A 23,590-nucleotide genomic window follows, 5' to 3' on the forward strand; every position below is an offset into this window, starting at 1 on the left:
ATACAGCTTGCTATACCAGGGGGTAGAATTCTGCATTTGTAAAACTATGGTCTGGGTAGTCTTGGGGTCATATTAAGAAAGGGACTGAAGTGTAGCCCAGGAAATATTTTTTTTTAACAGAATTACAGTGTTTAAATAATGTTGCCAAACTGATCTCTTCTGTGCTCCAGTAGACTCAGTAAGCAAAAAATATTGAGGTATAACATATTTACAAAGAAATAGAAAATGTTAGCATTTTACATTTTATGCTAATTATGTTATCTTTAAAGAAATTAATTAGGAATAATCGCTTTATTTGTAAATTGACTATTGAAAAAAGACAGCCCCAAAGGAAGCAGCAATGCTACTTAGAACATAAACAAAATAAGATCTCCACATCTTTGACAACAACAGTGCATTTCAAGTGGTATTTTCAGAGTTGTGTGAGTACCTAGATATGTCGTCAAATTTTTTACAGCATTTTCAAAAGCAAACAAATGTACTAAGTGTAGTTAGAATGTGAAAAAATTGCCTTTGTTAAGCAACAGGAGAGTTTTCCGTACTGGTTGTTCTGAAATTGTGTAGAGATACTTTGATTACATTGGGAAGTTGTTTTTTTAAGGAAGTTTTTAAAATTTGTTTGATTGATTTTGTTTGAAAATAGATAAAATAAACAACACACAAGAGTTCAAAAAAACTTTTATTTCATCATAAAATACTCTGTTGTAAAGTTTTATGTGCTGCTACATCCTCTGCTTACAGGGTTACTAGGCCAGTTAAGATTTTTTCCTATTTTAAAGCATAACTTAACTTTGTGATCTGATTTGTGATCTAAGTATTGAAAAATATGATGAAACGATATTTTTATAATATAAATGGAAAGCTAAAAATAATATAAAAATACTATCAATATCTGGCATCTAGAGACCTAAGAAACAATTATTTTTTAATATTGTAAAGCACTTTTTTGACATTGAACATAAATACAATTGCACTTCTTTTAAATTATGTTAATCATGGAGAAAATATGTACATTACTGGAAACAAACTGTGGTATCTGATTACATTTGAACAGTAATAAACCTTTAGAAAGCCTTCTCTTAAACCTTCAGAAAACGCATGGCAGTATTACAGTAAATTCTGAGATAAAAACTATTGAATCTCATGTTGCAATTCTTTCTGTAAATAAACCTGCTGCTTCCTACAGACTACAGAAATATTTTAATGGATTAGTATTTCTTAGCACTGCTTAATTTAGTTGCATACTGTTTAGTATTATTTAAGTGTAAACAACTCACAAACATTATGATTCCTAATAGGTTATAGAGGCTAATTTTTAAGACTTCTACCTCAACACAGTGATGAACTTGGATGATTGTTTCCTCCCCATTTTAGTGCAAGAAGATACTAAGTCATAGGAAGTCCGTGTGTGGCAGAGAAGTCAGGGACACACAATTCCCCAAAGCACAGAAGTATCAGAAGCAGGGGCTGTAGCAGAGGTAATGATTGTATGCGACGCAGTGGAGAATACGGAAGCAAAAATCCTCACGCTAACTGTTCTGAGGGCTTTGTCAATGACGTCCTCTGAAACAGCTGGAAGCAGTGATTCTTTAGAACTACCAGGAATTGAAGAAAAGAAAACACCAAAAGATGAAAAAAAGAAAAAGAAGAAAAAAGGACAGCATAACTTCTCACAAAATGGTAATTTGTTTTCTTTTGGTAGACAAACGAAACTGTCTTGAGAAATATGGCTGTTTCCCCTTTTTGGCATTTTTTCAGTAATTAGAAAGGCAAGGGAAATATTTTGACAGTGAATAAAAATACTAAATCATGTTTTGAACACTGGGAAGGGGAGAAAGAGAGGTAGGGATTCCTTATCAAGTTATTCCACAAAGCTCAGTGATCCAAGCAGCAGGATAATCACCTGAGATGCAAGAACGCCTCTATAGTCTATTCCTCATTGTTAAAACAGCTCTCCAGCAAATATTCCAATTTCTCTGGTTTTGACCATTCGTGAGATGATGAATCTGAAAAAGCCTTTCCTAAGGAAGGTTACTCAAAAATGACATTTCTGCACAAATGTGTTGTTTTTAACACAAAACACCATGTTTTCGCCAGCTTAATTGTAGTGTGTTAAGTAAAAATTAAATTTATGCTTTAACTGAAAGACCATAGAGCACAAGTATATTACCTCTATGTAAATGTTAACAGTGAAGAATCTATCCTGCATATTTTCATTTCTAGACCTATACCTTCCTAAATCCCAGCATACAAGGTCAAAAAATGTCAAACCATTGACCTTTTTCCTCCTAAGCTTTGAAACTTCATCTAGATCTACCAAAAAGGAGAGAAGAAATGCTGATTATCTTTCTATTATGTAAGTTACGTGCTGGTGTCAAGTCAGACAGGCATGAAACTAGAGGACCAAAAAAATAACCAGTTTTTAGAATCGTTTTTAAGAGAAATATTATTGGCTACTAGCTGTGTTGGATATTTTAAGTGATTATTTTTGTTTGTTCATTTTTGTTTACTTGGTATGGTCAGTTTCTCAGGAAGATGCTTATAACCCACATTTTTTGCCCTGTATGACCTGTATAGATTTCACAGCGTTTTCATCATTTTTTTTTTTTTTTTTTTTTTTCAGGAAGGTATTTTCCAGTTTGATTTACATCCTCTCATTGTATTCTGAAAAAAAAATAAAATAGTACTGTAACAGTTGTTCTCATTTTACAAATATTTGCATGACTGCATTTGTGGTCTTATTGTAGTCTTTCTGCAGTGGAATCATATTGCAGAGAATATGCAGGCATGATAGTGGCATATTTGCTTTGTTTTTTACATCTAATGAGTTGTTTTTTTCACAGCACCTGTTAATTTTGCTCACTGCAGAAGGTCTTAAACATCACTGACCTCAGGTCACTGCTATAATTTCTTCTCTGCTTACTTGAATCTCCATGGTAATCCTTCTTAATTCATTTAAAGCCCAAGTAAAAACATAAACTGCCCTTCCCCTGTTACAGTCTCTCCTGCCATTCCAACTCCATCACCACCTGCCTACTTATTGTATCCAAATTATATATCTGACCACTTTCAATACTTTTTAGCTTCCTGCCTTAAAAATCAGGTATCAGTGTCAGGTCCAAGGCATCCTAGGAAGGGGAGTGCCAGAGCTGGACAGAAGCTGCAGAGAGCGGGTAGGCTGTTCTAGCTGTCCCCAGCAGGGAAGTGGAAAGACAGGAGTAAGTGCTGCTGCAGGAAGAACCTTTCCCCCAAAAGAAGCCACTGTCCCACTCACCTCTGCCTTCCTAGGTAACACTCCTTCCAGAGCTTTCCACTGTTCTAGCTGCAGTCACAAAAGGAGCGAGGATGTGGCTTTCTGCTGCCAGAGGCAGTGTCCTACTTTGCTTTTTCCCACCGTGCCTTTGATGTTGCTTCCCTTCTGCCACAGGGTGTTCTAGTCAGGGCCTGCTCCCCTAAATAGTTTGTGTGCAGAAACCCCTCAAATTCAACAGAAGTTCTGAAAAAAAATCTGTCCTTTTCAATTGTTCATTTTTGGGGGTTAGGACCTTGTGTGGTTTATACTCACAATGTTATTTGATCTATAAGTTACTATTATAAACTTCAGCAAAATACAGCTTGGAATGCCTTGAGAACTATAGTGAAACTGAGTATGTGCCTGAAAAAGAAGAAAACACAGAGATTTACAGCCTTGACTATTTTCAAATTCTAATTAGATTTCAGGAAAGGAAAATGAAAATAATTCACTTAGAACGTTGGCCAGACAGAGAGGCAAATGACAGTGATACACTTAGAAAGCAAGGCAAAAAAGATCTTTTTAAATTACTGTATAGAAGCAGCGTACACAACTGCTTAATTGTTCTATGCTTACAAGCATGTAAGGGTTAAAATCCTAGTTCAATTTGAAGCTGACTTAAAAGTTCTAGGAAAAAAAAAGTTCTGGTTAGAAGTCATAGCTGCAGAGAAATTTAACGACGTCATGTTTCTGAGTGCTTGCAGACCTGTAGATTACTGTTATTTTTCTTCTGTCATGCCCTTTTCAAGGTGTAGGTCCTGCTCTTGATGCTTCTAGGAATCTTTCTAGATGGGATGCATTTGGTTCATCAATCCCCAGATCATGAATACATGAGTTAGGTGAATATTTACAGAGAGGGAACAAGTGCTTCTGTTGATACCGGAGTACTGTGTACTGTATAAGCATACTTCACTAAATTATTCACAGAGTTTTATTGGTGTTTGCCCCAGAAGACGACACCTACTTAGTTACCCTTATTAAAGGAAAGTGAGCATGACGCCGTGCTATTAATGGCATTTCTCAAATGAAAATGGCTCCTGAGAGTGAAAGGAGGGAGCCTAGGTAGCCACAGTACAGTACAGCCACATAAATACATACACACACAGGTATAAAATCTGTAATGGAGTTGTCTATGAAATACTTGAACATTGGTGTCTTAGTATAGATTTTGGGTATTTTGTCAAATGTACTACCATGTAAGTAGCCTGGATGAGTAGTATAGGAGCTTATGTGAGCAGTAAAGAAGTAAGTGATTTTGCTGTCTCAGATGATTGCTATATATCAATGTCAGTTTACTTTGGTCTGAATGCAGGAGGAAATAAACTGCCAGCTAAGAAGAAACCACATCAGAATCCTTCATTTTTAAGCCTGCAGAATAATGTGATTTCCCGGAAAAAAAACACAGTGGCTCAGCGAATATTATCAGCAAGAGTTCACAAAATTAAAGAGCTGAAGAATGAAATATTTGATTTACAACAGAAATTAAGAACATCAAACTTAGAAAACCAGGTGTTGAAGCAGCTCCAGTGGCGTCACTTGAAGGCCATAAGTGGATATGAAAATTCAGAAAGGGTTTTGCCCGATCTTTTAGCAAGGCATTGCAGTGAGGTGAGAGCTTTAAGGCAACATCTGAGGATGTCTCAGAAGGAAGAAAGAAGCACATCCAGGAAGCTCAGAAAAGTTGAAGCAGAGCTGCTAAAAACTAAAGATGCTTTGCAGGCCTTGCATATGCTTTCGGAAGATGAGGCTCTTGCAGAAAGAGAGGAACTTTATCACAAATTATCAGTCCTTACAGAAAAAATGGAAGTGAATAATAAGAGAATACAGGTAGTATGTGCCTATGTTTGTATTGGTAGAAGTATAAAAGAAGAGGTTTCTGTGCATGAGCAGTGGAAAATTTTTAGCTCTTCTTGTCACATTGATGATTTTGATACGGTCCTGTAACACTGGGCATTCTTTTTAATCCAGAGTATGAGGTACTAAAAATGAAAGTAGGGGGTCCCCTTCCAATATTTTAAAATGTCAGTAATGAGTGAATTAATTAAATCTGGCAATAACAATTTTTAAGACTTAAGTTCTCTGTCTTGCCCCTATTAGGTGAGAAGCATAGCATGTAGCTGGAGAGCAATCTTCAATGGAGCAGGTGATCTTCAGCAGAGCAGGCAATGCCTATTTGCTGAAGGTAGAGAACGTCAAATATTTATTTTTTTTTTAATCCCAGCTTTGCTGCTCTGCTCCCTGCCAGCAGCGTGGAGTTACCGAGGCTTTCTTGGGCAGTCTAGCTGCAATGGTGTGGACCTCGCCGAGCAATGATTCAGGTCAAACTTGGGGTTAGTGACAGGCAGAGCCCACCTGCCCGCTGCTGAGCTACCTGTACAGCCGAAGCTGCCTTACCTGGATCATGCACTTTGCCTTTCATGTGGTGTTCATGGGCTTAACTACATCCCCTCTTCACTTCACTAAGTAATGTTGCTCTCTGCAGTTGGCTGGATGGCAGCTGCTGCATAAGGCAACAGTCTGGAGTCGTAGATTCTGGGGTTGTTCCTATGGCTGGTTTATGCAACTGTAGTAGAAGCCAAGTCAGAGTTTAAGAGGAAATAATTCACTTTATCCTTTTTATTTCATGCATCTTTAGTCTTAACAAACCTTTCACAAGAAGACGCTCTTTACTACAAAACTAGAAGAATGAAATTTCCATTGTCCTCCAGGGGTTAATTTCTATTTTCTATGAGGTACATTATTCACAGAATTAAATAAAGAGCCAGGTAATCAACCATTTGAACAGCTAGGTCTGAAATACTTTTATTACATGAAAGAAAATATAAACAGCTGAATTCAGACACTGTTTTGAAAACTTTCTATTTACAGAAGTCCCAGTGAGAAGCTATAAAAAGCTAGCAGGATTGGGTTCCCACCCTACAATTTTAGTAACTATCACTTCAGTGCATGGCACTGGGTTCTGGTGATAAAGTACTCAGTAAAGTACCTACTCTTCATTTACACCTCCTTATGATGCCATAGTTTATACATCTCAGTGTGAACAGAAATGTCTTAAAATGTCTCAGAAGTTATTGTTTTCATTAATTCTTGTACAGGCTTAATTTTTATGTTTGAATGCCAAATATCTATTTTTTTTTTTGTTTAATACAATGAGGTTTTAAACCAGTTTTTGCTCATTTTTAAAGTAAATTTTGAGATGCTCCTTAATGTCATTCACTGTTTACAATAATTAGAAGCTTACTTTTCATTATATTAGTGTGCTTATTTTCTAGATCTGTTAAGAATTGAATTTTTTTTAATGGTCATGCTGAATACATCCATCTTGTAAAATATGTAATTTTTTTAAGAGCCTAGAAAATCAGCTGAAGTTGAACAATAGCACCTTTAGTCGTCAGCTGGCAGAGGAGAGTAAAAAAGCTGTTGAAGCTGGGATAATTACAAAGAACTTGCAAATGGAAATTAGCACTCTTCACCAAAAAATTAAGGTATTCCAGATTCTAAAGAGGTTTCTGCTGCTGCAGGAAGATTCAAGTCTTTAATTTTATCTATTCTTTTTGCCTCATTTATTATTTACTAACAGAGTTTTTGTTTCCTGTTTGAGTCTATTTCCTATAGTCTACCAAAAAAAAACCCTCAAAATATACGGAAATTGTTGTCAAAAATTAATAGTAGTTCAGTAGCTAATTGGAACAGGTTAATGTACCACAATTTGAACACACAACCCCCACCAACCTGTTACCATTTGGATAGATGTAGGCCAATATATCTATCTAATAACTTTTTATGAGCTCCTTTACAGAAACACTTTCAAATCAAAATAAGCCAAACACCTGGAAAACTAAAGTTTAACAAAAAGACTTAAGTAAATATTTCAAGAGTTTGTTTCAAATTCCAGCTTGTTCTTTATGCAAATATTTTGTGGAGAAATATGTCAAGTTCAGCACTTACTGTAACATTTATAAACTAAACGCACACTAGAACAAATATCCTGGGTTGCACCTGAGCAACCAGTGAGCTGCTGGGAGAAGAAGAAAGTACAGTGCTGTACCCATTGTGCCAATGTCCCCTGAACAGCATTTGCTAATTCCCTGCCACAGAGTCTGTTCTATGTATGGAACTGTGGAAGATGGGAATAACTACAGTTCTGGGAACACTAATGGAAAACTGTTCCAGAGTGCAAATTATTTTAAAGTATAGTTCACACCTTAAGACTTCTCTAAATATTTCTACTTCATGTGTTTTCCACAGTTTTCTGTGTGTGTTCAGTTCTCTTAATGTTATGTTTAGATTCCCCAAGCCTTCTATTGTTTTACCACAAAGACCAGTCGTGCTTATTAACTTTATTTTTGTGCCAGAACGGAGTTTATACTCACACATTTGTAGTTTTGGACACCTGGCTTATTCAGACCATTCAAGGTGTCCAGAAACACAATTCCCTTTCAGATCAGCCTGTATGTCCAAATTAAATGCAGGTCCTTTTGCACACTAAGAATTGTTTAGTGAGAATGTTACTGAAATCTCTCTTTTTTTATTTTATTTACGTATGTATTTATTTATTTATTTATTTATTATTTTTTTAAGATAGATTTTAATATGGAAGCAGGACTCTTGAAAAACAATTTTTAAAAGTGTGCCTCTGAAGTTTATGTCATGTTACAGAAGGCTCCGTCTTCTGAATATTGTGTTATAAAGGTATACAAATGTGCTCTTAGCCTTAAAAATGGATAATTTTGATTTGGCTTATGAAAGAAAATGATTGGTCCATGTTTAATTAAATGACAGAGTCACCAAATGATCTGGCACAAAGCAGAATTGATGTCAGTTTTCTCCCAGCATAGGAAAATTAGTTTGGTATTTTTTAATGCATACTAGAAACTTAATTGTATTCATTTATTCTTAGGAAAAGGATCGACAACTTTATGTAAAAAATATCTATGCAAATCGGATGCCTAAAATCTCAAAGGACAGAGGTGATTCAGTACCTCATGAAAAGAGTAAGAGTATAATCATTTTCCTTAGTTATGTGAAACTTAATATTATTTTATAACTGGGACGTGTATGGCAAAATAAAAGCCAATATGGTACTTTTATATAGGCTAAAAATATTCTCGTACATACACTTTAGACAGAAGTGCTTGGTTTTTTGCTCCTTTATTCTATAAATACAAATACATGACCTGTTTTTAATACTTAACACAATTTTCATCATGAATAACCTTTAGGATACACACAGGTTTAGTATTCTAACAGTGACGGTGAAATAGTGTTGCTATTTTAAGTGTCTATTTGCATCAAGAGATGTTTGCCAGTTTGTTTTTAAGAGCATGAAGCTATCACTCCACATAGTTTTTGTAGCCTATTTTTTGTTCAGGCTGTTCATTTTGATTTGGCCAGAAGTGGTCATCTAGAGTTAAAATTCCTACAACATGTCTCACTAAATCAAAGCACCTCATGACCAATCCCCCTGTAGCAAGTTGCTAGTGTTAGCACAGACTTTCAAAGTGCCCTTAGATTACCAAAAATAATGAATTTAGTTGGGTCTTTAAAAGCTGTTGACTCATTTTTAAACTTCTTAAACCCTGTAGCTTACAAATAGCAGAGAGACTTCAATGCCCATTATTGAGGCCTCTGCAACTTGTGTTTTGTTGGGATGCAAGGAAAGGAGTTGTTTTCAGATACAAGATTTAGAAAGTTCAAAGGCTAATCTGATGGTTATACTGTCAGCATATCTGAGAGAACAGAGTGCTTATCCTTAGTAGTCTTTTGGTTATTTAGTGTAAGTAACCAAACAAACATAACCCAGTAATGGGATACCCTCTCGATTAATTCCATCGACAAAATTGAAGTTATTTAAAATAGTGTAGAAAGATAGAATAAAATAATAGAAAGTTAATTCTATCAACAGGAAGAAAAGTCTTTATTAAACAGTATTTCCTTCATATGGATACTCAGACAGGTATTTGACAGAATTATTTACCATACACAATCTTGTCTATCAACCATTCCCAGAGTAGGTGCATGTACCTTCTGTGGGATTCGGCTGCCTAATTATGGGTATCCAGTGGCATTTGAGATGTCCTAGCACACTGCCTGGCCCCGTAGCTGTTCCAGAAGGACACAGGAGTCCCATTGCTCCTGGGTAATGTTGGCCAGCCTTATGTGGATACCTTGGATACTCTGGGGCATCTCAAATAGCACCTATGTTCTGACAAGTGAATCTGACCCCTTGACCTAAGGGCGCAGCAGCTGAAAACAATCACAAATCATACAAGCCAAAACCTGCTTTGTTGCCCATATGCGCACTGTATTCTGCAGGGACAAAAATGTTGAAGCAGATAGTATTCTGGAAACACTTACAAATTTCTAGTAATTGACATACACTTTAGTTGCAGTATCCAGCCTTTACTAATAGATGTTTTTTATACAGGAAATAACAAATTTCTAGTACTTTCCCCACATCTAAATTCCTACTCAGAATTGTAAACATCATGTCACTATTCTGTAGGAGAGCTTTCTGCACAGCCACCTTAATACCCTTTACTTTTGGATAATGATTTGAACATTGAGTTGCCTGGGTTAAGCACCTCTTTAAAATACTAGATATTCCTGCTTCTTTATTGAAGGAGAAATTGGAACTTTCTTCACATGGGTACATAAGAGCACTTAAAATTTACTGGGTAGCAAACAAGTTCTGGAAATATTGCACATGCCCCCAGAATTCTTAGAAATATGCTATCAGTATGAGGTCTTACTGTAGTCAACTGCTTATTTCTTTCCTAATATATTGCTTTTGCAAATCTATTACTCTGCATTAGTGATAAGTAAACTACAGGGATAAAGTTGGTAATTCAAGTTTTAAGATTTAGAAAGAAATTCCTGCTTCGCATTCCAAGTCAGACAAGTTTATTTTGTGAAGCACTGAATTCCAGCCTTAGTTGCATCACATCACCCTCTGTGTGTTTTTTAATTTACTCATATGTGGACATTTACAATATTGTTATTTAAATTACACTATTAAATCACTTATTACTACTTAAGTTAGCTTAGCTGAACAGAGACCCGATATTTTGCAATGTGAATAGGTTCTCAGCAAAGTTGTCTGGTGTTTCGGTATTTTTGCCCAATAAGTGCTTCGTTCTCTGCCAGTTAATGGAAACAGATGATTTAGAAACCCAGAACTGGAATTACTGAGAATCGTTTTTCCTTTTCACTGTTGGCCTGAATTTTCCTCTTGCAGATGTGGAAAGAGTTACCTCTTAGAGTTATTTTCCTTTCTGCATTTGTAAAAATTTTTACTTAGCAGGAAAGAAAAAAACAACTGTGGGGCTGCATTTTTTAACACTCCAGATGAAGAACTGAAGATATGGTATCAGGAAGCTCGATATACATAAATAAAATTGATCTTTTGAGCAAATTAGTTAATATTGTTTGCTGTCCATGAGAGCAAACGATCAGTTGCTGGAAGGTCACACCAGCTCATCTAGAGGTACAGCTCCCTCTAGTTCTGGATCTGAGGAATGTTCAGTTGTTTTCTGTTCAAAAGGCTTCTGAGGAAACTTACTGGTTCAAAAAAGAAAATAGTTTCCCTCCACATCATCGGTGCCGTTTCTTCAGAAGTAATTCTCAAATTAGTTATCAACATCCTTATTACCACCAAACTACAAACATGTTAAGATCATCGTTTTTGTGGATACTCTTCTTCTGATTTCAGAGATCAAAACTGGGAGTAAGGTTGAATGTTGACGTAGGTAAGGTCACAGTCTTGCTCCTTTGCTAACAACTTTCTTAGCTATTGTACTCAGGTCAAAACGCGCTAAAAATAGAATCACAGAACAATATACTGGCCTTGCCCTTGTCATCCCGTCCTAACTCCGTTCAGGTATTTATTTGAATGGAGCATTCAGTCACTCCCTTGGAATCCCTTTTCAAATAGCAGTGATGTTTCAGGTAGTGTGAAGTATTGCCCCTGAAGTTTGGTTCTACAAAGTCTTATAGAAATGCTTAACTTTGAGCAAGGTGAGTAACTGAGTCAGAAGGCATGAAAGCAAGCACGCTTGTTATACGCTGTAAGATCTGAATGTAGGAGCCTTTCCCAGACCTGTTAAATTTACATTAGGATATTACCACACAAATTAAGCCAATATGGCCTTTAGGCTATAGACACATTTATCTTGACTTCACGTGTCCTATCTGCTCATGACATATTTGTAGATCTAAGTGTAAGTATATTTACAATGCACTGATGTACTGATGAAAATGCTCGAACTTCTGGGTAGCTGAATTCAAAGTCTCTAATACAAAATCCAAGAAAACTTAGATAATGAAACTTTATTACATCCTTGAACAGGAAAGTCACAGCACATGCGTGCATCAAACTCAGCTAAGAGTGCACTAGCTATGTTACTCACTTTTTATTGTTTGTACTCTTGCATAGCAATACACAGAAGAATACATATTCAAAATGTAGGATCCGTTGTGAGATTTTGATTTGCTGATGCACACTTAAACTTCTCATTAACATCAGGTGATAACTAATAAAACCTACCTCTTACTATGTGTGGGTTCCAATTTCAGCCAGATTGGTAAGAAAGAATTCCCTTATTAAAGGGCATTTAAGACATACCGCAAAATGATGCTTAAATCCTAGATCACATACCAGTATTATTAGTCATCAATCATATCTTTTATTTATACCAATGATGTAATTGCAGAAACTGCTGCATTTCTAATGATTGTCTTTTTTTTTTCAATAGGTCTCAGCAGAAACACATCAGTGCAAGTAGATAAACAGAGTTTTAGATCACTGCTGCTGCCACAGCACCAGACCCAGGAAACAGAAAAAAGTCCAATTCTGCTATCAGAGGTATGAAAGATCTGGATCCAATCCCTTGCTTAAACTCTCAAATAAATTGCATGTTCTTCCTCAGCTTTGGTGTCAGACCTATCAGTCATCTTAACTTTTTATGACATGCATTTTGTATGATTATTACAGAAAATACTTAGGACAGAAGTTGTGATACAAGGAACTTAACAGAAAATATCAGTCTTTTTACAAGTATTGCACCAATCGTATTCTTTAAAAAGTCACTAAACAAGTTATTTCCCCAGTATTTTACCTTTAGTTGTCAATTGTAGGTGAAAAAGCCTTCAGGAGATAAGAACCAAAAAGCTAAAGCAAATGAAGCATACACAGATGCCCAACAGAAAACTGAGAAGGAATCAGCCAAGAGAATACCAAAGCCGGAACCTTTCAGTAGAAGGCATAGAGGTACATTTTAACATTTTCCTGGGAAACACCTTTGATCTTTTCAGAAGTTGAATGATGTGGTGATGTTGGTTAAGTTACATGGGTCTGCCAGCTGTTAGCTGGCACCTGAGTGTCAGTAACTAGCTCTACAAAGCAGTAAATTTTAAAAATCGCTGAAACCCAGCTGCTGGTGGTGCTACACTGACAGCAGATCAGCTCCACAGTATAAAGCATCGTTATACTGATGTACTTCTAAAAGCAGTTCCTGATGATGTTGGTAAAAATTCAGTGCTTCATCTGTAAAAATATACTTCAGTTAATGGTTGCCTGTTAACTTCCCACTAATCAAATACTGATCTCAAATTGTTGGTTGTGAATCGTCATCATAATGAATGTCAATAGATCAATTCTGTCTCAGGATCAATTGCTAAGAAAGGAAAAGAGCAGTTCTTCAAGGGCTGGGAGTATCTCCTCATTACAATGATCACTGTAAATAGATTTTATGTAAATCGTTGCCATCGACTCTGATCTCATATAAAGACTATATGTGAGGAACTATCTACATGTATAAAGAACTTTATTTCAAAGGGATTCTACAGAACAGAAGAAACAGATAAAGAAACAGATGCATTGGCTCACTTTTTTTTTTTCTTTCTAAAAATATATACAGATACATATTTTTATAGTGAGGGTTTTATATACAACTGAGATCTGAGTGCCATCATGCTAAATACTTCACAAATGGTAGACATGATGTGACCTAAAGGCGACACATTTACAGAGGTCTAACAGGTTGGTGAGGTCACTTACTAGATTAGTAACAGAGCTAGTAACCTGGAAAGCTTTAACTCCTGTACGTTGTATTCTATCCTCTCAGCTTGAAGCCTTTCCTGAGCCCACACATGAACCCAAGCATATAGCTGAAGTCACCCTGTGTATTTCAAATCCCCTGTTAAAACTGACAGAAAACTCAGGTCTTTTGATTCTGACTGCAAAACTCTTACCTCCCATTTGCCGGTCTCTCCTCTGGCTTTCTCCCACTGCTGGTATTTGACTGACTTATTGAAATCTTACTTAGTTATTTTCATTATTGCAACTACCTACTTCTCCTTTAAGCTTGGACTCTGCCTCATTCTGGAGGTACTCTTTTGAGTCTCTCCAAAGCACAGAGCTATTACAAATTGTCCCCTGTAGCAGAGAAATGCATTTTGTAGGCATTCAGCGGACACATACCTTTGCCATTAAAAAGTGGATCCAACTCCGGTATATTTTAGAAAACTACAAGATATTCTGCTCTCTGCAAGAAGCATGCTGTCCACTAAGGGAAAGAAAAGCATACCTATATTTAAGTTCCATTTTATAGTAATAAAATGTTAAGTAGAGTTTAGATCTCATGTGGTTTCCCTGACACTTTGTACATAACCATACTGCTACTATATTTAGCCTTTAAGAAACCATAACATATTCAATACAGATTATATTTGCATGCTAATTCATTTAGGTGTCATGAAAAAGGTCAATGAAAATGATCTTGCTTAAATCTTGCTCCATCCTGTTATATGTATTAGGAAATAGCACCGTCACAACCCTCAAGGCTGAAGAGCCATCAATAACAACTTAAGAAATGAAATAACGAAGTAAAATGTGCTCTCATTAATGCTTCATGACAGTTTGTGATCCTAGCCAATTTAAGAACATTCCTAAAAACCACAATATTCCATTTCAGAATATTTAGAGGAAGACAAACCACTGACAGAGGAACACACTCGTCTGGAATTTATGAAACAAGAAGAAAGAAAGAGAGACTTTCTTAAAGAGGAACTGAACAAGACGATAAAAGCTGAAGGCGCTCCTCTAACTGACAGTGTAAAAGAGAACAGTCAAGATCAAGATGTGGTGGAAGAATATGAAAAAGAAAAAAAGTTAGATGAACAACTAACTAACAGTGGGAAGGCAGGGAGTAAATTTGTAACTCCAGGTCCAAGAAACAAATCACCCACTAGGCTGAAGAAACAGTACATGTTCTCAGAAGCCACTGAAAATTTGCACCATGGGATTCCTACATCAGGTACAAAACCCAGGAAGTGCAGTCACTGCAACCACAGACATGCACGTCAGGACTGCAGCGAAGGACTTGACTCCAAAGTGAAAAATCCATTTGGGCTGTGTGAACCATCTTTTGGTAAAGCCACGAAAACCAAGCAGAGGGACAGTTCAGCTGAAGCAGAAGGCTGTGCTCACAAGACATTCGCGGAGAGGAAAAAGGGTCTTATGAAAGAGCTCTTTGGGCCAAGCTGTGTTTGAAAAGACAACCATTCAAGTTCAAGCGTGAGAGGAGAGGAGAGAGAAAGCAGTGAAGGGATGCATGACTACACAAGCCAAATTTTAAACCACCAACACTACTTTACAATGTAGTGTCCAACACCAATGAAATCATTATGAATAACCTCATAAGAATACACAAATTATTTTGATATTCAGTAAATACATCAAAATATCGTTCCTCTTAAAACACACAGCACTTTAAATCTTTTAAACCTAATGAAACAATGTTTCTAATGTCATAAAACACATTAAATCTTTCAACTTTTTAGAATTTCTTTCAATGATTCTTCAAAAAAGACAGGCAAATCAGTTGTCACAGCAGAACATTATTTTAGTTTTTGTGCACATGTATGCACCTTAGCAACCATGAGTGCCTTACCAAATATGACATGTTTACCTGTTATCAAGAGGTGTCCAAGTAGGTCCTTTTTGGGAAATTTCCTTTTTTGTGTGTGTTTTCTCTGCAGTTTGAGTTTTGAAGTTGACTATTTGTTAGCTAGTTGTAGTCTGCTTTCAGAAGGTTTGTTACTGGATTAGTACCAACAGCGCACTAAAAGAAAATATTTTTTTTTATTTCCTTCACTCCTGAACTAGCTTCCAGAATTCACACATAATAATTTGCTATTACGTTGTTTTCACTAGCATTATAGAGCTCTAAAGCTTCATTCTTTTCCACTGTTCAAACTTATCAAAGCAGTTTGCCTGCAAACTTCCACAGCTGACATCCAAAGATGAATGTACAAGAGCAAAGTATTGTTTTGGAGAAGTCAGGCATATCCAATTCTCTAAAAGCCTTTAAAAATCTCATGTTTGAGGTTATGTAAGTGAGGGTAGGAGGATTATGTCTTCTTCCTCATAGTAATTCATGAGATGTTTGCTAAAATGTAAGCTAGGAAAAAAAATCTGTATTTTTTTACTGAATTTTACATAAAGGGAAAAAAAACACACCACAAAAGCTTTTAAAGGCTATTAAGATATTATGATCTGAACCTACTCGAAGCATACTTTTCTTCAATTTTGAAGTAGTACTTGAGCTGTGCAGTGTACAGATTTAAAAAGTGATTTAAAGGAAAAACACTCTTTTGACTGCATTATGTACTATTAATACTTCTATAATGTCTTTCTTGCTGCCACCAAAGTCAAGAGTAAACAAGCACAGCAACAATCCTGTTTGTATTGTCTAAGTCACAAAAAACCTCTCTGCCCTTACTCCAATGTTTGACTAGAGCTTCCACCACACTGCGTATTTGATTACCTCATGCTAAGTGTGGATAAAGAGCAAACACCATTCAGAATATTTTAAAAGATAGTGCTTTTCTTGACTTCACTGTGTTACACTCTCTAACAAGCTAAGTGGAAATACCATTACTCACATCTTTAGAGTCAGAAATACATCAGTGTCACAGTTAGAAAGATCTGTTCTGAATACTTTATAAAAAAATGTGTGGATTTGGATTCCAACGGTACCTCCTTAGGTAAAAACATAGGTGGGTTCTATTTGTGCTTTGTTTTGTTTAGGAAAACTGTAACATTAAAAAAGCATTGATTAGAAAACCTGAGATGGACCAAACAGCTTTATTTCATGAATAAAACCACCATTACACATAACAGACTGAATCCTGACATTTTTTTCTTGTTGATATTTAATGCATTCAGTTTTCTGTTGGCTAAATGTAATCCTTAATATAAAAAAATCAATAATTAACATTTAAAAAATCAAAACATTTCACGTACATATACACAGACACAGAAACTGTATCATGACCTTTTGAATTAATTTCTAAATACAATGCTAATTATGGAGGGGCCCTAATGCCTTCCCGCAGGAAGGCAAAGGACCTGGAATAACACAACACTGTACAGAGTGGGAAGCTGAACCAGAATCCCAAAGCCCAGCAGAAGAGGGAAGGGTGCCCATCAAGTTTTGTTCAGGCTCGCATCAGAAAAGGGAGGTGCAGAAGAGCTTTATAAAACCACTGCTTTGTCTTGTGGAACCCCAAGGGCAGGGTTGTGGGTAGCACCGCAGCACGGGAGGTAGCACAGCTTCATCCCTGTTCTACAGACATGGTACCCGGAAGAATTTTGTTCTCCTTATATTCAAAATGTTGTGGCTGTTTACCTATACACAGCAAGAAGCATTTACTATGAAACAGAAAATTGTTTTACCTCCTCCTTTTGCTTGCTAGCATTCTGTTGCTACTTCAGGTAGTTAAATCACTCATTTGCCTTTTTACATTTACATAGCTGTTTTGGACTGTCCCAGACTGTCATTAATACGTGCCGAAACCCTGGGAATGTAGCTCCCAGGAATGCAGGAACAGCACTGTCATTTACTTTCTTAATGTGGAGCTTGAGAAGGTTGGCCAGACCTTTCTTCCCAAAACATGGAAGGAAGCACTATCAGTGATACTCGCTGTTTGGGAAGCAGAAAAAATGTCAAGGAAGAAAGATCAGTTATCAATAAAAGTAGGAAAAAGTTCAAGTGTTCAATGAATTTTAAAATTCTGTGAGGAAAAAGTCGCCAGCTGTTCTGTATTTGGCAACTGAGGAAGTCACTTAAGAGATAAAAGGTTGATTCTGCATGTATATCAGTAGTATTTTCTAAGACAGTCCGAGAATACCCCAATTCTAGACTAAGAAAAACAAAAACCAAGGAGGAAATAAATTCTGTTTTGCTCTAAGCCAACCAGATCACCTACAACTTCTACCTAGAACCACATCACCAAGTACAAACCCAGCTTTGGGTGAAACTGCCATATTATACAACAAAGAATGAACAAAGCTCCAAAAATAATTTCTAGTGCCAGTGCATTTCCACCCTAACAGTTATAAAAATCAAACACTTCTAGACTTGGGTGAATATGCCATGACAAGTCTGATTCATGGCAGAACCATGATCGTTCATACTTGTCAAAGTGAGGTTTTATAAATAGCAATGCCTTTCTTTGAACATTGCTGATTACAAAACTGAAGAACAAACTAAAAAATCAAATAAATCAATATATCAAAAGGAATGCGGACTGATACCTGACTGAAGCAACAACAAGGTATCTCAGAGCTGGCCTGTCACAAAAGACAAATGCTTTTTTTTTTAAGCAGCAATAATGAAAATGTAGTTTAGGACTCCATGGATTACTGGGATTTCTTCAGCTGAAAGGGTGAAGCATGATAGCGACAACTTTATTACAAACCACAAGCCAACAGGTAATTCCAACACCACCTGAAAGAGACACAAAACACGACTGAAGTTATTGCATCAGTAACCCTAAAGCACGCCAGCTTCTGAAAACAACCCTGTAGTGTCAAACATGAAACGCAGAATTATGAGGTCAATGGGAACAGAGCATCTTTCTGTCTAGATATGTGGGACAGCAGTTAACCCCACGCTGGTTCTGAGAAAGCCTGAAGACTGGCTAGGGAGAAGAGCACCAAATAACACGACTGTGAGCCAAAGTGTGGTATATACAACCCACAACTTCTAAAAACATTCACTGTGTACCTAAGAAAAAATGCGTAAGTCACTGAAATCAAAGGCATGGCAAATACCAGAACACTTTGGAACCTAAATTCAGAAACTTTAGAGAGTTCAGAAACTGCTCCTCTACCCTGCACAGAAGCAGACTCATCTTGTGCAGTAATCCAGCATGCTGGATACAAACGATTCCTTAGACAGCTATTAAAGATGGTACAACAACAACGTAATATGGAATTCATTCTAAGGCAGCTGGATCTTAAAAGCCTAATTCGAAGATTCATGAGCAGCATTTCAGCTTCATGGCAGATTGCCGTACTACACTGTCCTGTCACTCTGCCTCTCTATTTATCCCTTTGGCATACAGCCAGCACACGTTTCACTCAGAAACCAGCATCTACAATTCATAATATTCTTCTGATCATTAATTCGTCAAACTGACCAAAAGAGAAGGATTTAAGTAAGTAAAAATGCAATAAAAATGGGGTCCCTTCCAACTCAGGATATTCTATGATTCTGTGATGGTTCTATGAAAAATGCTATGAGAAAAAGGGTTGGAACAGAGGACACAAAGTGCCAACCAGAGGAGAGCAAACCTCAATCATTCTAGGGTCCCACTGCTATGAAACCTCTGGAGTTTATAAGAAACACACGTAAGTGATCCAGACCTATGAAGTATTTGCCCATTTTTAAACCCAGTTCCACTAATTCAGTGGATTCCTTAATATAAAAATACTTCTGAAATCTTCTCAAGAGTGTATTCCATATTAAGATAAAACTGCTCTGTTTGAGAAGATCTAAAAAAGACCAATATCCCATTTCATTGAGAGTTACATAGGATCTGAACGCATGGCAAAGAATGTCTCAAACTCCCCACATTGCTATTACAAAATGTGCAGAAGCAGTGTTTTGAGTCCATGCTTGCTCCATTACATTCTTGGCATCCATATGGGCTTGGGAAGTACGTTTTCTACAGTAAAATACCCTGTAAAATGTCCTTACCTGCCACCCCAGTAGGAAAGGCTACCAAGCGCTCCAGTGGAGCGAGCCATTTGCTTGGAAGCACTGTAACAGGCTCAGAGTAGTATTTCCAAATGAGAGAGATCATCAGGGCAGCCTAGAGTGGAAATTTTTGTTAGCTTCAGTAACAATACACATCAAAGTAGATTCCTACTGCTGTTTTGCATCAGTAAATCTCAAATTCTAATGAAAGAATATAGCTTCTCTGATATTATACATTATTCTCAAACAAATTCAAAACATTTTTAAACCTGGTATGACCTTAACTTGACACACAGGTAGCAGTAAGACACTAAAAGCTACTGCTTTCTTGTGAGACCTTGGGTCAAATCTAGTCTGGAAAAAAATAGTAATACAAATTGTTATATTCTGATGACTGTTTTTAGCCCTAATCCTTGTCTGCTAGGAATCCAACTGGCTTTCACATTACCCAAAATACATTTTCAGGTTAAGCACTCTTCTCCTTATTTGACAATTCTTTGGCATCAAGTCTGAACTACAGAGATAATCTGCTGAGGCGCTGTGCGTAAACGTGTGGCAGCTGTAAAAGGAGATTTGCATCCACAGCTGAAGCACATTTTACATTTTCAAAAACAGAAGCAAAATATACACATACACTTATCAGAACTTTCCTGTCTCTTTAACACTGCATAGAAATAAAACAAACAAAACAAAACAACAATGATAGAAGAGCTATGACAAACTCCTATCTTGTCATCTCAAAACTAGAAAAACAGAGCTTCAAGAAAATCCCAAACTCCCTTCATCCACAACTACCAGACCCTATCAGCAGCATCTCCCCTTTCTACATCCAAGAAACTGTTTCGGTTTGGTATGCATTGTGTCATTGGGATGCCAAACACCTCTACAACTGACACAGAACTATACAGCCAGCAAATGCAGAAGAGATTTGTAACACTGCCAAGGATTTAGTTTGTAGCTTGTACTGGTAATAAAATATTTACTTACTTGTAAGATGTAGAATACAATATTTATAACCCACTTTATTTTGGCTAATTGGGCAGTTCGTGCTTTCACTGTTGAAAGAAAAAATATTACTCTGCATTATGTATAATAGTAAATTATACTTACATAAAACTAGTAAATTGTTAATATTACAGTATTCAAATCAGGACATTACTGTTAAACATCACATACCTGTTTAAACATCACATCACGTTACTTTTAAACATCAGTTTAAACATAACTGTTTAAAAATCTCTTTTGAAAGGACTCATAGGTATACTGAAAGTAAAGAAGTGCTAGGTCCATATCACATATGAGTTTCTTACTAATGATACCATGAAGAGTTGCAAAACACTGAAATCCTGGACAGAGAAATGATACCTATAATGAAGAATGCTGCTCCCAAATGAGAGCAGTCACTGTGTTGTCTAATTTAAGAACCTTCTTTAGATGGACCATAACAGAAGTTTTCCCCTTTCACAAAATGGGAGAATGATGGCTTTAGCAGATGCACTTGTTGCCTTATTTCATTCAGGAACGCAGTCAAAGCCTATTCACAACAAGACTATTCCTGCACTGAATCGATCTTTGCCAGATTCAATATCCAAAATTCTCATGCCTACTCATCTTCTCTGGCAGAACCCCAGACCTGCGTAGAGAAGCCCAGTGAAGACAGCACATCTTCAAACATAACGGTGCCCTGAAGTTTTCTAGAACAACGTTGTTGGCTGCTAAGTATACTCCTCAAATCTAGTTTAATTGAAATTATTGGTAAAGAATAATGCTACTGACAACAATTCAAAACTGCCAGTTGTAAAGACTGTCCTTTCTCCGAGCAAGAAGCATATAAACATCCCGGCATTCTGCACAGAAGAGGCAGACAAAGCAAGTATTCTCCTATCTTATTAAGTTCAGTTAGTGAGTTTGGACAAAGACGAGAACAAAAGCCCTGGTGCCAAAGGTTTACGTGTACTTTCTGCCATGAGATAATGGATCATCCCAGTGGAGACACACCAGTACAGCTTTATCGTAAAAGCCACTGTGTTTGGTCAAACGGGATTGCAAAATGACAGCAAAGATCTCGTCTGGTTACCTTACAGATCAACACTTCCTCCCCAGCATTTTGTAGCACAGCAACCAAACAGCCCCAGCCAAGCAGTTCATCCTTTTGCAATGAAGATATGCAGCCTTACTACACTACTTTCGTTAATGGCAAAGGACTTTGCCAAATTATTCAAAACATGATCCAGAAATAGGCATTACTGAGAAGGATGAAAAAAATCCTTGTAAGAAAAATTTTGTATTTAAATTACTCCCTTACCAATGCATACAGAGCCATGCACTATTAAAGGGTAAAAAAAAAAAAAAAAAAAAAGGGGGGGGAAACAATGGAGATGGATAAGGAGAGGTGGAGAGTTGAAAGAGAAATATACTTAAAAATGAAAACATGTTTGTAAAATTATTATTTTTTTTCAGGAAGTAGAAAAGGGAGTAAACATTGCACTCTACCATGAGTTTTAAGCTTGTCAGTCATCTTGTTGATCTTTCTTTCCAGACGGGCATATCTAGCGAACTCATCCATCATACTAATGGTTGAGAGTTCTTGCTTCATGTTCTGGATTTCAGCTCTCATTTGGGATTCCTGCTCTGCATCCTTTTGTAACAACCTGGATATCTAAAAAATAAAGAAATAAAAACACTTATTATTTATTTATTTATTCCAGAATTCTGCTATCAGTATGTATAAATCATCATCTCATGTTTATGTACTCAAAAGCCCCCATAAAACAAGACCCTTTCACCAATACACATGAAAACCTTTACAAGTGTAACATGTTCTAAGAGACAAAAAATCTTACTCTCTCAGTTAAGAAACAAACCAAAAAGGGTCAAAGAAAATTGATCCCATAAAGCAGTGATTTTCAACTTTTCTAACTGTGGTTAACTGCCTTTTCTACTTCTGCCTTCATCTCCCCACTGCTGCCTTCCGAGATCTTTTGAACCACCCAGGACCCTGTCCCTGCATCCTGAGCCAATGCGCTGTCTTCCCTCCTTGCAATTCTCATCTTGAACTTCTTGGATCACAGACTTGCAGGAGGACCAGGGAAGCAGTCCTTTTCATCACTACTCTCCCCAGCTCCACCAATGCTCCTTATACTCATCATTCCCATTTCTAGATTCAGGAACCACAGCATAGGTCTGCACTAATTAACATGGCAAATTTTATTCACAGGAGCCTGGTTTCAGACCTCACCAATTACATAAGGCTCAGAAACTGGGAACCACTCCTCTCAATTACAGATTACAGCCTGGGCTCTCAGAAGCACAAGAACTGAATCTGAGTTGTGATCCTTCTGGCGCAGCATCTTACTGATGTCTTATGAGCAGAAATGCAAATTTCCATTTATTTCTTTCTATGTATTACCCAAGCATTTAAACGCAATCTTCTTTTCTTATACTTTTTTTTTTAAATTAATTTCCAGGGGCAGAAATGTGAAAATGCAACGCATCATGTTAGCAATCATCTTCTCTCTTTTTTTTTTTTTTTTTTTTTTAACATAAAAATGTTTCTCCACTTTCATTTCATGAGGTTGGCTCACGAACTCTTTTACCTCGGGAAGAAAAGCACAAGGGATGTAACACCTCTTCCCCTCCAGTTGTTTGGGAAATACTCCTAGCTTTCTCAACACAGTCGCCCATTTTTCCTAAAAGCCGTGTTACCAGTAGCGCAGTCAAACGGACCATTACTTTGTCACCAACCACAGCAGAGAGATGAGGGTTTTACTACTCATGGGTGGCAACACCGAGTGGACTCCCAAAGGACCATTAATTTATGCTTTAAAGGACTCTTATCCCTTATCCCACAGCATGCAGCACCCCATATAACACAGATTTATTGACACGAGCAGAAAGGCAACTCGCTTATCCCACAGAGCAGCTCACGGGGCACCCCCACCTCACGGGCACCCCTCGCCCTCCCCGGCCCTCCCTCAGCAACGAAATGGCGGCTAACGGCCGGCGGGGCGGGGCGGGGCGGTGACGTCACTCACGGCGGAGGAGCAGGAGGGCAGCAGGACCTTGAGCGCGCTGCAGCCCAGCACGGCGCTCAGCACCAGCAGCCACGCGCCGCTCTCCGCCATGCCGCGAGTCACACCCGCCCCCCCGCCCCTCCACCACAAAAAAAAAAACAAACACCCCACAGCGCCTGCGCGAGGGGCCGAGCGGCGGGAGGCGGCCGAGCCCACGTGACGCCGGCCGGCCAATCAGC

At 37.4% G+C, this 23,590-nt stretch overlaps 2 protein-coding genes across 5 annotated transcripts; one reads left to right on the plus strand and one right to left on the minus strand.

Moving 5' to 3' along the window:
- Positions 1 to 484: 484 nt before the first annotated feature.
- On the plus strand, positions 485 to 16,883 carry LCA5L (lebercilin LCA5 like). Of its 2 annotated transcripts, XM_084536410.1 has the most exons (7): positions 485 to 1,680; positions 4,584 to 5,119; positions 6,640 to 6,777; positions 8,193 to 8,286; positions 12,046 to 12,155; positions 12,428 to 12,560; positions 14,266 to 16,883. In XM_084536410.1, exons 1-7 carry the CDS (start codon positions 1,482 to 1,484, stop codon positions 14,841 to 14,843), a joined length of 1,788 nt encoding a protein of 595 aa, XP_084392536.1. In that variant the 5' UTR covers positions 485 to 1,481; the 3' UTR covers positions 14,844 to 16,883. The 2 variants fall into 2 exon arrangements, with proteins under 2 accessions (XP_084392536.1, XP_084392537.1); XM_084536411.1 differs by lacking the exon at positions 6,640 to 6,777 and having other exon boundaries at positions 4,605 to 5,119.
- On the minus strand, positions 16,421 to 23,510 carry GET1 (guided entry of tail-anchored proteins factor 1). 3 transcript variants are annotated; one of them, XR_014698145.1, is made up of 6 exons: positions 23,373 to 23,510; positions 21,832 to 21,997; positions 20,326 to 20,393; positions 19,339 to 19,453; positions 17,892 to 18,084; positions 16,421 to 17,277 (listed from the first exon to the last, which is right to left on the minus strand). XR_014698145.1 is itself a non-coding variant. In XM_084536464.1 (5 exons), exons 1-5 carry the CDS (start codon positions 23,460 to 23,462, stop codon positions 18,011 to 18,013), a joined length of 513 nt encoding a protein of 170 aa, XP_084392590.1. In that variant the 5' UTR covers positions 23,463 to 23,510; the 3' UTR covers positions 16,421 to 18,010. The 3 variants fall into 3 exon arrangements, 2 of the variants coding, with proteins under 2 accessions (XP_084392590.1, XP_084392591.1); XM_084536464.1 differs by having other exon boundaries at positions 16,421 to 18,084; XM_084536465.1 differs by having other exon boundaries at positions 16,421 to 18,084; positions 23,400 to 23,482.
- Between the last annotated feature and the right edge of the window lie 80 nt (positions 23,511 to 23,590).

The sequence above is a fragment of the Aythya ferina genome, assembly GCF_964211825.1.
Source record: "Aythya ferina genome assembly, chromosome: 1".
Taxonomy (NCBI): domain Eukaryota; kingdom Metazoa; phylum Chordata; class Aves; order Anseriformes; family Anatidae; genus Aythya; species Aythya ferina.

Bases quoted from the DNA above. Each gene is read 5' to 3' on its own strand.
- GET1 (XM_084536464.1), bottom strand. From the start codon at position 23,462: ATGGCGGAGAGCGGCGCGTGGCTGCTGGTGCTGAGCGCCGTGCTGGGC. The intron at 21,998-23,372 runs GTGAGTGACGTC...TTTATTTTTTAG, and splicing joins TGCCCTCCTGCTCCTCCGCC to ATATCCAGGTTGTTACAAAA. The intron at 18,085-19,338 runs GTAAGGACATTT...TGTCTCTTTCAG, and splicing joins CTTTCCTACTGGGGTGGCAG to GTGGTGTTGGAATTACCTGT.
- LCA5L (XM_084536410.1), top strand. From the start codon at position 1,482: ATGATTGTATGCGACGCAGTGGAGAATACGGAAGCAAAAATCCTCACG. The intron at 8,287-12,045 runs GTAAGAGTATAA...TTTTTTCAATAG, and splicing joins TTCAGTACCTCATGAAAAGA to GTCTCAGCAGAAACACATCA. The intron at 12,561-14,265 runs GTACATTTTAAC...ATTCCATTTCAG, and splicing joins TTTCAGTAGAAGGCATAGAG to AATATTTAGAGGAAGACAAA.